Genomic DNA, 15,819 nt, shown 5'->3' on the forward strand with positions numbered 1-15,819 from the left:
TGTGTGCTCCGTGCTCCCAGCTCCTGGGATATTTTCAGTGCTGCTGCTTGACTGGAGGGTGCTGCAGGAAGCAGGATTGCCTGGGGTTGATAACTCAAGTGTTTTGGTTTCAGTTTCGCAGTAATAGATAAGAGGAATTTGGGGAGAGGCAGTGGACATATGTTGTTGCCAAATGAAAAGAACATAATTTAGAGGAAAAAAGTCTGTTTGCTGTCCTTGCGGAGAGGATTGCAGCTCCTCAGACTCCCTGCAATCTGTCAGCATAATTAGTTCATCCAGCTCCCATTTTATGGATTTGGGACTTTACATCAACCCAATGGTCTTTGCTGGGAGATCAAATTCATAACTGCTAATCGTGGGGATAATTCCAGTGTGGGATTGTCTTCGTCAAGAAATTAAGTCATGGATAAAGCCATAGAAAAAGCAAGTGAATGTTAAAGACATGAGGGGTATCAAGAACTCAAACTCTGATTCTCCCTCCTTTTGCTGCAGTTTTTTCCTTGCATGGGCTGTGTTTGGAGCAGGATGGACACCTAAATTTTTAATAAATAGGGTAATCAGCTGGGGTGTTCATGCTCAGATTGTATCTTTGGGATAAGTGCTCCTTGGTGCTTGTGGGCAACAACATTTTCCTATCTTGTGGTGAACAGGCATCAAGGCTCATGTGGAAAGTCAGGAAAAGCCACTTCTGCCTGAAAAACTACCCGGAATTATTATGTAAATCCAGTGTATAAACACTCTCCCATATGCAGCAGAGCAGTGGTTCCCACTTTAAATTTGATTACAGCTGGTTGGAACAGGAGACAGGGAAGGAGGGAAACCATTGGGAACTTTATAACCACGAATAAACACTGAAATATTTCTGCAATTAATCTGTTAATGGTATATTTAATAATCGGGGCATGAGTGGAGTTTGCAGGCAAATGGATTTGGTTTAAATCTTTGTACAGCAGTGGTAGAATGGACAGGTCAGATGTACAGCAGGAAAAACAGGGATTGCTCCATGTCAGATACAAATAAAGGTTATCTGCTTTTCCTTGGTTTATTCCCAGAAACAATGGGAGTACCAAGCTGCTGCCCTGGTACCAAACTTCCAGTAAAAAAATGAAAGGATGGATGAGGAATGAGCAAAAGATAAAAATGAGGAAACGCTGAAGAATGAGAAATGGTGAAAGAATTAGAAGTGATAAATGAAAAAGAATAGAAGTGGTGATAAAAAATCAGAGAGCAAAAGGGAAAGAAATAATTTGGAATATTTGAAAAGAAAAGAAGCAAGAAACAACCTGTAAGAAATGTTTGAACCTGTAACGAGACATAAAGGACAATTAGTCTTGGCTTGTTTGTGCTGCTCACTGTGCCTCACTGCTGTGTGGGGAACTATCCAGTGAAAGCTGTCAAATTCCATCAAATCTGTCACTATCTGTGTTCTCAAATGAGTTATTAACAAATCCATGTTTGCTGAATACATCTGTGTGTATGGAAAACACTTAAGAACTGTTCTGTCTCCTTATTTCTATTTGATTTAGCAAACATAAACTCATCAGCTGATAAAATTTATCAAAAGAATTGGGTTGGTATTTTAAATATTTGAGTGTGTGCAGTTTTCTGCAGAAGGAGTTGCTGTGACCTGGCTCACTGTCACTGGGGGACCCTGGCAATGGAACCCTGTGGTCTGGAATGAGGTGTGATCCAGGTTTTTCCCCAGACATTCCCCATAAAACTGGAGTGTGGATGGCAGGGAGCTGCTCCCTTCTTCCTGACATGCCTTGAGCTGGGGCCAGAGCTGTCAGTGCAGATTCCAAGGGGCTGTTCCCACCCTGGCAGCTGATGGGTGCCACTGTCACCCTGCACACGGAGCTGCCGCCGGCCCCACTCGGGCTTTGGCCGCTCCCCCTGTGTCCGCCCCACCGAGCAGGGAATCTTTAACCTCTTGTACTTCCCTGGGTGCCCAGCTTGGCAAGGTTTCACTGCATCACAGTTGCTTTTTTGCTTTGGGTTGGTTTTGAAATGAGAATTGTGTTGAGAGGCTTGAGAAAAGGCTTTGCAGATTCACTTCTGGTCTTCATGACTTAATTTGGGGATTTCTTCTGAAATGGTTGCATTTTCTGGGGTCAAAGATGAATCAGGGTTTTAATCACTGAGCACAGGAATTCCTAAACCTACCTGGTGCACTTGAAATTTCTGGGATAATCTTTCCATACTGAGAAAATCCCAGTTTCCTGCTGAAGAATGAAGGAATTAAATCAATTGCTCAGATTTTGCCCATTTTGGCCTTCCAAAAGCCAGATTTTTTTTCTTGTTGTTTTTACGTTTCAACACTGGAAAAGTGCAAGGGAGAGGTGTTTTTAGAAGGATTGAATCCAAACCTGGGAAGATTAATGGTTACTTGAAAAATACACACAGGGAGAAGCCAGGTGCTTATAGGGAAGTGGGAAAAGACATTGGAAAGTTATTGCAGATCAGGAGTCGTGAATGTGCACTGGGTGAGGAGCTTGAAACTGGGGGTCCTTTTTTTTTCCTAATAGAATCCTTGGGCTGGTACAAGTTCAAATCTGTAACAGAGGGAAGAATTTGTGTGAAAATACCCAAAAGCAGCTTTTACAGTTCAGAGTATGGTTGTGGGTAGCCCAGATATTGGGGAAAACCCGCAGTGCTTAGGGGTTTTATTGGTCTAATTGGTTACAACTATTGTAATAAACCCATTAGAGTTGGTTTTCGGGCAGCATAAACAGCAGTGAGTGTGTTTATGTACCTTTGTGGGGGTGATAGGGGTTTTCAGGGGGGTTGACTGCTCCCAGTTTTTGTTTGTCAGAGTTAATTCCTGACATGAATCTCAGATTTGCATTTCTTTTGTAGCCCGATGCCCTTAAACCAGTGCCCTTTGGATTTCTGCTGGGAGCCTGAGGTGATGCTCTGTGGGCTGAAGGGGAGGACGTTGGTTTATAATCCAGAGGTGTTAATGAGCATAAATACATCTTTTTAAAATTTCCATGTGTGTGGAATTTATCATTGTTTGGGGGAAGCTGATCCCTCGAGGGAGGAGTGAGAGGTTTGGGAGAGGACTCGTTTCTCAGAGCTTCATTTTTGCAGTTTCTCATTATGGTCAGAGCACAAAGGTTGAATTCATACATATTTCTGCTTCTTGCTGAGGAATTTCCATAATTCTCAGGAGCTGGAGAACTTTAATAATGAATAGGCCTGGAAAAAAGGACTTGCAGCCTCTTGGGGTGGATTTTTCTCCGCTCCGGAGCTGCGCTGGCCAATGGTGGAGGAGATCCTGGTGGATCCCAGTGCTCCAAGCTCTGGTACAGGATTTATGACTCCATTCTCCAAGGAATCCTCCAGCCCCTCTGGCATTAATTATTTGGAGAAAGGGAAGTGTGTGCTTGGAACTCTCCAGGCACAGGGAGAGGCTTGGGTTGGCCCCGTGCTCCAGAGCACCCTGAGGGTGTGAAGGCAGAGGGGGAGAAAGGGATCGCAGCTGGAGACAGGGGCTTGAATTCCCTGCTCTTCCCACATCCAGCCCATCCAGGTATAAAGGACAGAGGACATGGCTCAGGTGAGTCACAGAATCCTGGAATGTTTGGGTTCGACTGGAACTTGAAACTCATCCAGTGCCACCCCTGCCATGGGCAGGGACACCTCCCATTGTACCCAGGCTGCTCCAAGCCCCAATGTCCACCCTGGCCTTGGGCACTGCCAGGGATCCAGGGGCAGCCACAGCTGCTCTGGGAATGCCAGGGCCTCCCAGCCCAAAGTGCAGGAGGAGGAACGGAGGCATCTCTGTGTCTCTGCTGGGGTGACACCGAGGTTGTTCAGCAAAAGCGATGAAAGCAGCACAAACAAGGGGGTCATGGAAATCCTGGAACATGGGCTTAGCCTGGATTTTGTTCCACGGTCTGTAAACTCTTCCTGGGATTGTTTGAAGGAATCTTTAATATTGTGATTGATCTCACTCTTTGTGTCTGCTGGGTGCGGAGTGTTCGAGTTCCCCCTGTTATTTACAGAATTACCGATCAGGCTCAGTGATGGAGCCCAAATCCGTGGTGCCGTTCGTTGATGAAGTTGGATTCCAGCTGGGCCATTGGAAGTTTCCCGTTCCCGGCCAGCGCCAGGGAGGGGAATTTCACCGGTGCGGCGCTGCCCCCTCGCGGGCAGCGGGGAGCACTGCAGGGAATGAGTTTGCATCCCGGGGGTTTGGAATTTCATGTTTGGAAGTTCCATACGGCTCTATACACCTGCAGTGGACATTTCTTGATGTAATTATAAAATAATTCAGTTAATTGCCTATATAGTAATCCTGTTTTCCCCATTTTTCTTGGCTAACAATGCTGGATTTCTTTGATTGTTGTTTTAAATGATGTTACTGGTACAAGAAGTTTTGCTGTCCCTGTGAATATTTCTGTCACTAACTCACAAATAATTGACTTTGTCTCCTCTAAGTTGTTTTTGCATCCCATTCCTGGTGTAAATAGTAATTTCTCTTGCCTGTGTTTTTTCCCTCTCTGCAAGCACGCCTTTCATATAATGATTGAGGTAAGAGGATGTTTGTTCCTGGCTCTGGGGCTTTCTGGGGATGTGGGAGACGTTGTTTGGTCGGAATTGTGATTTCTCAGTGTTTTGGATGAGCCATCTGTCAACATGTGTGGTTTAAAAATGCAGCTTTAGCCTGGGGTTCATGGATCTCCTAAAATTCCCTGGAGCTCCTGTGGCTGGTGGGGTCAGTACCTGCAATCTGGGATTGATCCTGGAACACAGGGACACGGCCAGGGGGATCCATCGCCCCAGCACGGGGCTTTCCCTGGAAGCCAAGGGTGCATCCCACCCCCCTGTGCCCTGTCGTTGGGTCTCCATTCCCATCTCCCACCTGGAAACACCTACTGGAGCTGTGTGGTCTCCACCTGCTGATCCTGGCATTTTGTGTGGTGCAGGAACTCACAAAAATGGATCATCTGGAGAAAAATGAACGTACTCCTTCACTGCTCAGTCTCTACTTCATCTTTCCCACTGACCCGGTGTTATTTTTATTTGTATTTAATTCCAAGTCCCTGGGACCCCTTAATTCACAAACTGGGGCATTCCTGCTCAGCTTTTCAATGGAATATTGAAAACATCAAGATTTGAGGTGTAATAGAAATGCTCAATTTCTGTCATCGTTAAAGTTCTCTAATTAATACCTGAAATACCTTGGAAACACAGTTTAGAAGAAAATCAAATGGTTTAAATGTCTTAAAATTTGAATATTTTCCTGACTGTGCCTCTGTGAAGAGTTTCCAGAGTTCCTTGGATCTCTATTCCATGTTTGACTCCCTTATCCCAGTCAGGGATGCAGGGTCCTGCCTCCAAGGAGCTGCTTTTAATGGATTTGAGTTCCACATTTGTTGAGCTGCTCTCTGATCTCAAGACCCATTTTTGAGGACCCTTGAGGAACCCCATTCCTGGAAGTGACCCTTCCTTAAGGAATATTTTCCCTGTATGACTCAGTCTGAGGGAAGGAGCAGGAACAGGGAATTGGGCCCTGGATTTTTTGACAGCTGGAAATCTGGGAGCCCAATTTATCCCCCTGCCATCCCTGCTGGCATTCTGGCCTCGGCGCCACAGAGATCAGCCCCAAAGCCACACGGGAATAACGGGGCCTCTGGAACGTTAAACATTTTTCCTTGGAGCAGAGCGAGTTGGAAATATTGTCAGGGAATGCATCCATGTAAAAATAGTCCCTGGAGCTGCAGAGTTTGGAGTTAGATTTTAAGCAAGGTGTTCAGAAAAAATCAGGCCAGAAAAAAAGGAAAACTTTTCTTTCTAGTTGTGTTAACAGCAGGAATTCTGCTTCCCACTTGGAATTGGGATTTGTTTGGGTTGGGCTGTGGGCGGGTGGTGCTGTCTCAGCAACAACAGAAATTTTGGCTCCCAGAAATGTCTTCCCAGGAAAGGGAAAGGTGCAGGAACCGCAGGAGGGGCTGTGGCAGGTGCTGGGAAGGTGGTGTGGAGAGCCAGGGATTTCTTGGAAATAGGGAATTTGGTGTATGGGAAGGGTTGTGGTCTACTGGGGAATTGGGAAGCACCAGGTTTCACTGTCACTTTCACTTCCAGCTCCTGGCAGAGATGCTGGAACTTGGAGGTTTTGATTTTCCTGATGGTTGGGGAAGAATTCAGGCACCAGGTGCTTCCAAATCCCAGCAGTTTCTTGGGAGGAGAGTGTGGGAAGGAAGGGGAATCCAAGCCACTGGAGCAAAGGGGGATTTGGGGTTATTTCCCACAAATTTCTCTGGTTTAGACAAGGCGGGAGGTTCTGAACTTGAACAGTTCATTAAATCAGGGTTGACTTTGGGGGATAAATTGGAGCATCTCGTTCCCACTTCCTCTTCTAACAACGACAAACTGCATTTACAAATCTTTGTTTAGTACAGTTTGTATTTTACAAATTGAGGGCACTGCTTTCCCTGGTGCCTGGAATATTCCAAGAGAGCTCTGGCAGGGAATGAAAGGCACCAAGGGAGGGAAATCTTCACTCTCAAACTTCATTTTCTGTGCTGCAAATGTTGATGTCACAACTTCAAGCGCCTGTCACTGTCACATTGACAAAAGGATTTCCTCCTTTTTTGGGGACAGTGTTGCAGTGTGTTTCTAATTTGAATTTCAAATGTTATTTATATTCTTTTTCTAGTTATTAATTTATGCAATGAGGTTACTCTGCTCTGAATCTTCCTCTGAAACTTGTTCTTTTTAATTTATTTGTTGTTGTGTAAGAAAGCAGCGAGTGGATGTTTGTTCCTGCACTGAAACTACTCAGGACTTGTGTTCTCAGCACTTGTCTCCATTCTCCCCCTATTAAGGATTCTTAACCCCACAGTTTGTCACAAAATATGTCTTTAACCTGCCCAGGATTTTATGGTTTTGATGGAAGTGCTCAAGTATTTAACTCTTTATTGAGTGCTCTCCTCTTTCTTGTTGAAGCAACTCCTCTGGTGGTTTTCATTCTCTTGAAAACAGCTTTACAGGGGCTCTGTGGGGAAAATAGAGGAGCCAAGGAGGTCTTTTGGAGGCTTTTTGAAAACTTTGGGGTTGGTTGTTGGGGTTTTTATAGAGGGATGAGCTGATCCCACCTGGAGGGAAAGGGCCAGCCCAGAAGGAAGCAGAGCTTTGGCAATAAAACTGAGAATCTGCTCGTTCTGTCCAGATGATGTGATACAGCAGCTACAGGGTGTGCAATAAACTGTCCCCTCCCCTTTCCCAGGAAGGGGAATGGTCCCAGGCTGTAGTGTGGGGATATGGAAATGGGATATGGAAATGGGATGTGGATACAGAGCCCTGGGGAGGCTCCGTCTCACCTCCAGTTGTACCAGTCCTGCAGGACAGGACAAGATCACCTCTGCAGTGTAACTGCAGCTCCCTCCTGGGTCCAGCCCGGTGCTGGGATCTCAGGAACACACTGGCAAAGTGGGGAGCAGTGGGAGTGGGGCAGGAGGGGCTGATCCCCACACGTGGATCCGCAGGGTTCAAAGGTCCCACACATCAGATAAACACAGAAAACCTTAAATGAATCCAAGGAGCTCATTGCAATTCCAGCTCTTAACAAATGTAACAAGTAAAGCTTGATTATCTTTGTTCCTTAATTTCTGCTGTGCTTCCCCACCTGGTTACAATATTCCTTAATTTCTGCTGTGCTTTCTTCCCACCTGATTCCATTATTCCTTAATTTCTGCCGTGCTTTCCCACCTGTTCACATTATTCCTTAATTTCTGCTGTGCTTTCCCACCTGGTCACATTATTCCTTAATTTCTGCTGTGTTTTCCCACCTGATTAGACTATTCCTTAATTTCTGCTGTGCTTTCCCACCCGAGTATATTCTTCTTTAATTTCTGCTCTGCTTTCCCAGCTGATCACGTCATTCCTTGGTTCCTGCTGTGCTGTCCCACCTGGTTATCCGGGTGTATCCCATCCCTGTGGAGCTGCTCCCTCTGGCACATCCCTCCTGAGCATGTTTCACAATCCCATTTCCTCGGCTTTGTGCCTGGATGTTTGGGGAATTGCTGCAGTGGGGTTTGGCTGGGTGATCCCAGGATTTCCCCATTTACAATCCTTTATCTGTAGTGCTGTCAGGGATGACATGAATTAATGCCATTAACAACAGCAGCATTAATTAATGGTCTCACCTGATTGCAGGATCCTGGGCCTCCCCCACCATCTCCGTTGATGGGTCTGAAGCCGCTGCAGCTCCTGGAGATCAAAGCCAGGGGGAGATTTGGGTGTGTGTGGAAAGCTCAGCTGCTCAATGAATACGTTGCAGTCAAAATATTCCCCATCCAGGTGAGCAGAACTCTTGGGGTCCTGGGTTGTTCCTCACATTAAAGCAGCTTTTATTGGCCCAATAATTCTGTAAATCCAAATGGAAACGTCCTTGAGGTGTAAAAGATGCAGGAAGAGTTTTAGTGATTTAAAAGAAGTATTTTACTGCAGTAAACACATTATTGAAGCATAAACCCCGTGGAGTGTGTGTTTCTAGTCATAAAATCATTCAGCATCCGTAGTTTTAAGCAGCTCTCACCCACTTCTTGACCAGTTAATAATCAAATTAAATTGTACTTCGAAGGAATGTCCTGAAATGCAAACCCTAAAGAGATTGTTCCAATTAAACCTGCCTCAATTAAGTGCCATAACACTTATTGCCCAGCAAGTGCCCTCGGAAAGCCGTGGCTTGGATTAAATGGATTGAAGAATTTTGAGAACACAGAGTGATGCTGAATGGTGATGCTGGGATGGGTTTTACATTCATTAAAGCACCCCCTGCCACTCGAGGTGCAGGAATGTGCTGGTGTTTCCTGGTGGTGACTAAACACTGCAGGCTCTTGTTCTTGCAGCAGGAATTCCCTGTATTTTTTGATAGACCTTTTCCAAATGCTGGGAGCAAACTCCCCTCAGGGCCAGCCCCTGGTATCCCGTTCCTGGTGCGTAACTGGGGTTGTGCTGTTGTGTTTGCAGGACAAGCAGTCGTGGCAGAACGAGTATGAGATCTACAGCCTGCCTGGGATGAAGCACGACAACATCCTGCAGTTCATCGGCGCCGAGAAGCGCGGCTCCAGCATTGACGTCGACCTGTGGCTCATCACCGCCTTCCACGAGAAGGTGGGGCTGCCCCTCCGTGGGCTCGGGGCTCTCCTGAGTGAGGCAGGGGCAGAACAGCCCTAGAAGAGTGTCACACATGTGGAGTTGAGGCAGATAAGGAAGAAAATTGAAAGTAGTTTGCACTTAGCTGCTCGCTTTTCACTGGGTGTGAGTTTGGTTCAGTTCATTTTCAGACAGCTGAGGAAGCTGTCAGGTTTTACTGATAGAGGAGTTGTTTGGGAAACAATCAAAAATTAATTCTACCTTTTTTTGGCTTTTTAGAATATGTCTTTTTGAATATCCCCCATCTAAACCTGCCTGAAATAAATAACCTCCCATCTTGCAGAGATTGGGGGAGGTTATTTTTGGTCCACTCTTGTTGGTTGATTGGAATGAAAAATAAAAATGAAGTGATACAGATTGATTCTATTGTGACAGCAACAGGAAGAAACACAAATATGATTAATTAAGAATATGTGCAGTTTTATGTTGAATAATTTTGATCTCTTTAGATCTGTTCAGTGCGTATTTCACTCTGAAACTGGGGTGTTGAATGATTTCATCTCTGTTTATTCAGAGTGTGTTTCACTCTGAAACTGCTGTTGGTCCATGGGGAAGGACAGTCAGAGGTCCTACAGATGTTCCCCCAGCTCAGCAGGAATTGCAGCTTTTCCCTGGGTGAGTGACACTGAGCTGGGCGTGTGACTGCTTTGCTGCAGGGGTCCCTGACGGATTTCCTGAAGGCCAACGTGGTGTCGTGGAACGAGCTGTGCCACATCGCCCAGACCATGGCCCGTGGCCTGGCCTACCTGCACGAGGACATCCCGGGGCTCAAGGACGGCCACAAGCCGGCCATCTCCCACAGGTACCGCCCTGGGAATGGCAGCTGCCTGGGAAATGGGGACACGTGGGAATCCTGCATGCAGCCCATCACCTTCCGTTCCTGCAGGAATTCCGTGTCTCCGTGTTAGGAGCCAGCACGATGCATTTTTCCAAGGGTTTTGTTTCCTGCTATTTAAACAAGACTCACTCACTGCACACTTGGATTAAAACATTTTCATTCCATCTCTGTATCCCACTTGCATCATCCATATCCATATCTCCATATATCCATCATACATCTGTGTTTATTTTTAAAACAAGCAGAAAATTACAGTTCCAACTGCTGTCTCATTTATTCCAATAAGGATAAAGGTCTGCAAGGTTTTATTATTTTGTTGTTTAATTTATCTACTTCTTTATCATGTTCTTGCCTTTCATACCATAATGTTCCTTGTTTTATGCTATCCCTTTTTCCTTAGTTTTATCTGTATTCCATGTTCTAGATCTCTAATTTGTGTTTTTTTTCTTGAACTTGAAAGGGACATTAAAAGCAAGAATGTGCTGCTGAAAAACAACCTCACAGCTTGTATTGCTGATTTTGGTCTAGCTTTAAAGTTTGAGGCTGGAAAGTCTGCAGGAGACACCCATGGACAGGTAAGTCCTGGTTTATTTCCAGGAATGATCCAGCTGTTACCTGGATGTGAATGGGAATTCCACCTCAGGCTCATTGCATAGCCTCTTTCCCCTTTTATCCTGATTGGAAGATTTGGACAAGAACTTTTGTCATATTTTATTATTTATTGAATTACTGTTCAGAAACTGAGGGATGAAACTTCCTAAGGCAGGAACCACCATGGCTTTGTTTAATCTGGGACAAAGCATGGATTTTGTTTGGCAGCAGCCGGGCTGGTGCCCGAGCTGGGGCTGATTCTGGGTACAAACTGTGGTGTTTTGCTGCCCTTGCAGGTGGGCACCCGCAGGTACATGGCTCCGGAGGTGCTCGAAGGTGCTATCAACTTCCAAAGGGACGCGTTCCTGAGGATAGACATGTACGCCATGGGATTGGTCCTCTGGGAACTGGCCTCGCGCTGCACGGCCGCCGACGGTGAGCAACGGCCTTGGCTGGGCAATGCTCAGGGGCACCACTGTGGCTCCCTGGAGTGTCCAAGGCCAGCCTGGGCAGGGCTTGGAGCAGCCTGGGATAGTGGGAGGCATCCCTGCCCATGGCAAGGGTGGAACTGGGTGAAGCCCCTTCCAACCCAAACCACTCTGGGATTCTGATTATGGCCAAATTCCCAACATTCCAATCGTCTCTTTCCCTTTTCCAAGTCAGTGGTTGAACTCGTGTTTCCCTCTGCAGGCCCCGTGGACGAGTACATGCTGCCTTTTGAGGAGGAGATTGGCCAGCACCCGTCCCTGGAGGACATGCAGGAAGTTGTGGTGCACAAAAAGAAGAGGCCTGTCCTAAGGGAGTGTTGGCAGAAACATTCTGTAAGTGTGACCCAACCCACTGCTGCAAGGATTTGAATCCCACATTCTGTCCATGCCGTGTTGTGTCCATCACACTGGGGTTTGGGAGGGATTTCATAATTCCAGTAGGAGTTAAATGTGCTGTAAACATTCCTCATCTTAAGGTGCTCTTTCTTCAGTATTAGAAAGTGAGTGATTTTTTCAGCTTTTTGGTGGGAGATGCTGGAGTTACTTTTCATTGAAGTGCCAATTGATGGCTGAGGGATTCACCTCTTTAGAACACTGTGAAGCTCCAGCTGCAGAGGATTTGCCCTGTGTTGTTGGTTGGTTCAATAGTGCAGAACAAAGCAGAGCTGAGGCCCCACAGGACGCTCCAGGTTCACACCCAACCCAGCCCTGTGTCCTGTGGGATCCAAGGGTTCCCATTTGCCAGGTGTCCCTTATAATGCCATTTTTTATCTGGGGCCCCCCTTTGTACCTGTGGGTGTGTGATGGTTTTCCCTGGCCTGGTTTTCCGCAGGGAATGGCGATGCTGTGCGAGACCATCGAGGAGTGCTGGGATCACGACGCCGAGGCCCGGCTGTCCGCGGGCTGTGTGGAGGAGAGGATCATCCAGATGCAAAAACTCACTAACATTATAACAACAGAGGACATTGTGACTGTGGTCACAATGGTGACAAACGTTGACTTTCCTCCCAAAGAATCCAGTCTATGATAGTTGCACTGGTCATGGAAGTGACCACAGGACTCTTCACTGGAGCTGCTACAGCGCACGGACTGCTGGCGTCACTGCTGTTCTGGGTGGGAAGAACGGATGGTAAGTCTCTCTGGAACATCACCAAGAGGTGTTTATCCTTTGTTTCCCCCCTCCTCCTCCTTCCCAACGTGGATCCATGAGACTTTCTGCATTCCCTGCTTACACCTGAAGGACGTGACTGAGAACCCCTCACGTGCTGATAAGGAACTTACAATGAAGAATCCGGACCTGAATGGGCTAATGAGCGTTTTAAACACTGACATCCGATTTCTTAATCCCTGTCAGAAGAGACTAATTCCTTTAAATGAACTACTGTTATTTTTTTTAAATCAAAAAACATTTCATTTCAGATTTAAAAACAACAACAAAAAAAGGGTAACTTGTTTTTATTGCATTCGTTGTTGTTTATAAAATGACTATTGTAATGCGACTACGACACAGCTTGTGAATGTTCCGTGTGCTGCTGTTCCGTGTACAGAAACAAGAGTAATCAATGGGATAGAGCAAAGAGGCTTCCAAGTATTACTTAACCTCCCTCAACCAGGTATACCTCAGTTCCACCTCACTAAATTATGATTGACAACACTAATTGGAATAATAAACCGCTCCGTGTTTTGTAAATGATGTATTCCCAATTCCCTGTGTTATTTAAGAAGGGGAAAGCTTCATGCCCCCAGGAAGTGGCCATTCCTAGAGCCGTGTTTTTAGCCTTTTCTTGTACTCGCTTGTTGTGTATAAAAAAGAAAAAGTGCTGTTTATTGAAAGAAAATTTTCCTTCCTCTTTTAGTTGAAAGCTTTTCCCTCTGTTTCCCAGAGTATCTCATCCATTTATTTAACTGAATACTATTTAGGTTTGCTGTGTCTGAGGAATATTTGAAACCTTAAGCATGACTTTCTTTTTTTTTATTTTTTTTTAAATTTTCTCTGAGCTGTGACACTGGAAAGCTCTGAATTCTTGTTGTTTTTTTGAAAAAGAGTCTTTTTCCTATTTATGTTTGTGCCGAGGTCGCCGCGTGTTCCCTGTCCTGCCAGGCAGTGGGGGCTGTGTCACTGTTTCAGGATCACCTCAGGAAGCTCAGTTCCCCCAATTCCTCACCCTCTGCTTGGAGATTTGCAACTTCCCTCCTCTCAAAGCTTGGTGCCATCGGAGGGGAGTGCAGCTCACTCCCCGTGAGCCACAGGTTGAGCCTGGAGTCACACACAAAGTTCTAGCCACAGATTCCAGATCCTAAATGTTACAAATTTCAGGGATAACCTAGTTCTGCTCACAATATGCAATGACCATTCCGAGGTAACGAAAGGAATATCAGTGTCCAGAGCACAGACTCACAAAAAACAAGGAAAAACATGAAAATGGCTTCACAACTCCAAGACTGGGGTTCAGGATGTCGAGCCTTATGCTGGAATTACAGTGACTGGTAGCTGGGTGCCAAAGTGCTTCTCCCAAATCCTGTCTCAATACACTGATTGGATCCTTCACGCCAAATTCCAAGGAAAATAAATGTTGTAAGCCCCTGGAGCACAGAGGCAGCAGCGGCCCGTGATGTGCTGTGTGTCCTTGTCTCCGTGTGCCCACATGCAGTGTCTCTGCAAAGCAGCAGGTGCGAGCTCGCTGAAGGCTGTCTGGAACCTGGATCTGTGAACTTCATCCCTGGGAACAGTGGGGTGTGATGGATAAAGCAGAGCCAGGCCGGCTCTGGGCAAGGAGGGAGGAAGGGCTGATGTTCCACCCAGAGCTGTGGCACTGCTGGTCACGGCTGTGCCCGAGGATCCTGCTGCAAGGGGCTGTTGGAAAGGGGAAGAAATCCAGTTTGTGGGGTCCTCTTGGCCAGACACTTCCCTTTGGCTTTCATTTTTGCTCCACTTTTAATTAAACTCCACACAGAGCAGGACAGGACCAGAGCTGTGGAATTCTGAACAAATCCCAACCCAGTCCTTCTCCTCAGACACCTTGGGGCTTTTAACCCTTCCCTGGCAAAAACAGAGCCAAGGGATGGTTTCATTCTGTGCTGTTGGAAATCTGATGCCAAAACTGAAGCTGTATCCAAGTCCCTCCTGTGTGTGACCCTTCCCACGGAGCTGCCACGGGCTCAGGGCTGGCTCCTACCTTTGGGATATCCCTGCTCAGTTCCTGTTCCACTCCCAGCTTCCTGGGATTTACCAGCATCATGTAGCGTCACTGAGAAAAGGCTGCTCCTTCCCAATGCTTTTTAAGCGGTCAGAATGGTCTCCCCGAGCTGCTCTGCTCCAGTTGTGCCCCCAGGGCCTTGGGAATGAATTCCTGTTTCACTTCAGAGCATTCAGGGAGTTGAGCTGCTGGAGCAGCAAGGGCAGGATCCAGGGAACATGGTGCTAGGGATGATTTTGGCATTGTTCTGGCAGTGCCCATTGGCCCTTCCTGTCCTGAGCTCCTGAGGGGCAGCAGCTGTGAGCTCCCAGCCCAAGGATGGCCCTGGACTGGTGTGTGAGCCCCTGCCTGGCCTCACCAGGTGTGATTTTTATGTGTGAGGGTGAGAAGTTCCTGTCCCCCATCCTCAGAGCTGCTGGAGGGGTTGAGCCAGTGCTGCCATTCCTGGGGTATTCCCAAACTGCCCCATGAACATGGAAAGCACCCAGAAGCCACAGGGGTGTAGTTCTCCCGTCTCCAGTGTACTCAGTGCTGCAACCTGTCCCGCTCCCATCAGCATCGACACAATCAGTCAGGTCCCCCCCTCTCCTCTTTTCCAGCTTTTTTAACCTTTTTAAAGACACTTCTGTTTATCAGGAACACTTGGTACAAAACACAGGAAGCTGCAATACACATCCCTGGGCAAAACGACTCCAGTAGCATCCTTGATGGAACATCTGTTACCTCAGATACTCAACCAGCAGGACTGCTTTGCTTTCTCCCTCAGTTTTGGGTTTTTTTTCAGTCCATCTCCTCTTTGTTACCTCTCAAGTTTGGTGAGCGATTACTTTAACTTTCCTCTTTGTATTTGTCAGTGTTTTGGGCACAGGTTGTTGTACTACTGTCAAAAGGCACTTGCTGCTTTTCTGCAAGTGCCAAAAAACCAACCAACCCCCCCTCGCCCTCAATAAAGTGATTGTTAAATATTGTACAAATACAAATGTATACTCTGCCCTCTTCCCCAGCGGGAAAATAAAAAATGTGACTACTCTGACTTGCAAATGCTTCTTTGGAAACTTACTTTAAACACATGGGGCTGTTCCTAGAGCAGTTCTTGAGCCAAACTCCCGCGTTTCGTTACAAAAAATTGGGTATGGAAAGATGTTACCTTGTACTTGGCACAAAATAGCCCTTGCAGCTGAATCCTGTTGGGATTAAACATTTAATGAAGTAAATTCAGTTGTGATTAAAGATTTAATTGAGTAAATTTTCCATGTCAAGTCAGATTTGAGAAGGAAAAGTGCAGTGTGAGCTTTGACCTGATGGGGCTGTGCTGCAGAAGGGAGCCAGGAGGGCAGCGCGGCGTGGCCTGAGCCACGATCCAGAGCACTCAGCCACAGGGAGAAACTCCAGAGCTTGGATTTCTCCAAGTGGGAACTGTGTGTGAGGGAAGGAGCTGGCACTGAGCTGAGCTAAAGCACCTGGGGGTGTGATGAGGCACATTTCTGGCTGCTGGAAGGGAATAGCAGCACAGTTCTCCTTAGAAAATCCCAAATGGATC

The 15,819-nt window shown here is 46.6% G+C and overlaps 1 protein-coding gene across 1 annotated transcript in view; it reads left to right on the plus strand.

Moving 5' to 3' along the window:
- Positions 1–15,312, plus strand: part of ACVR2A (activin A receptor type 2A) — a 50,514-nt gene extending 35,202 nt beyond the window's left edge. Inside the window, exons 6-12 of the mRNA XM_069021307.1 lie at positions 8,164–8,307; positions 8,980–9,123; positions 9,822–9,967; positions 10,464–10,578; positions 10,891–11,029; positions 11,285–11,415; positions 11,915–15,312. Coding sequence (XP_068877408.1) covers positions 8,164–8,307; positions 8,980–9,123; positions 9,822–9,967; positions 10,464–10,578; positions 10,891–11,029; positions 11,285–11,415; positions 11,915–12,109 — 1,014 coding nt within the window. The 3' untranslated portion in view covers positions 12,110–15,312. The remainder of the gene's footprint in view (positions 1–8,163; positions 8,308–8,979; positions 9,124–9,821; positions 9,968–10,463; positions 10,579–10,890; positions 11,030–11,284; positions 11,416–11,914) is intronic.
- The last annotated feature ends 507 nt before the right edge of the window (positions 15,313–15,819 follow it).

Source organism: Aphelocoma coerulescens, chromosome 7 (assembly GCF_041296385.1).
Source record: "Aphelocoma coerulescens isolate FSJ_1873_10779 chromosome 7, UR_Acoe_1.0, whole genome shotgun sequence".
Classification (NCBI taxonomy): domain Eukaryota; kingdom Metazoa; phylum Chordata; class Aves; order Passeriformes; family Corvidae; genus Aphelocoma; species Aphelocoma coerulescens.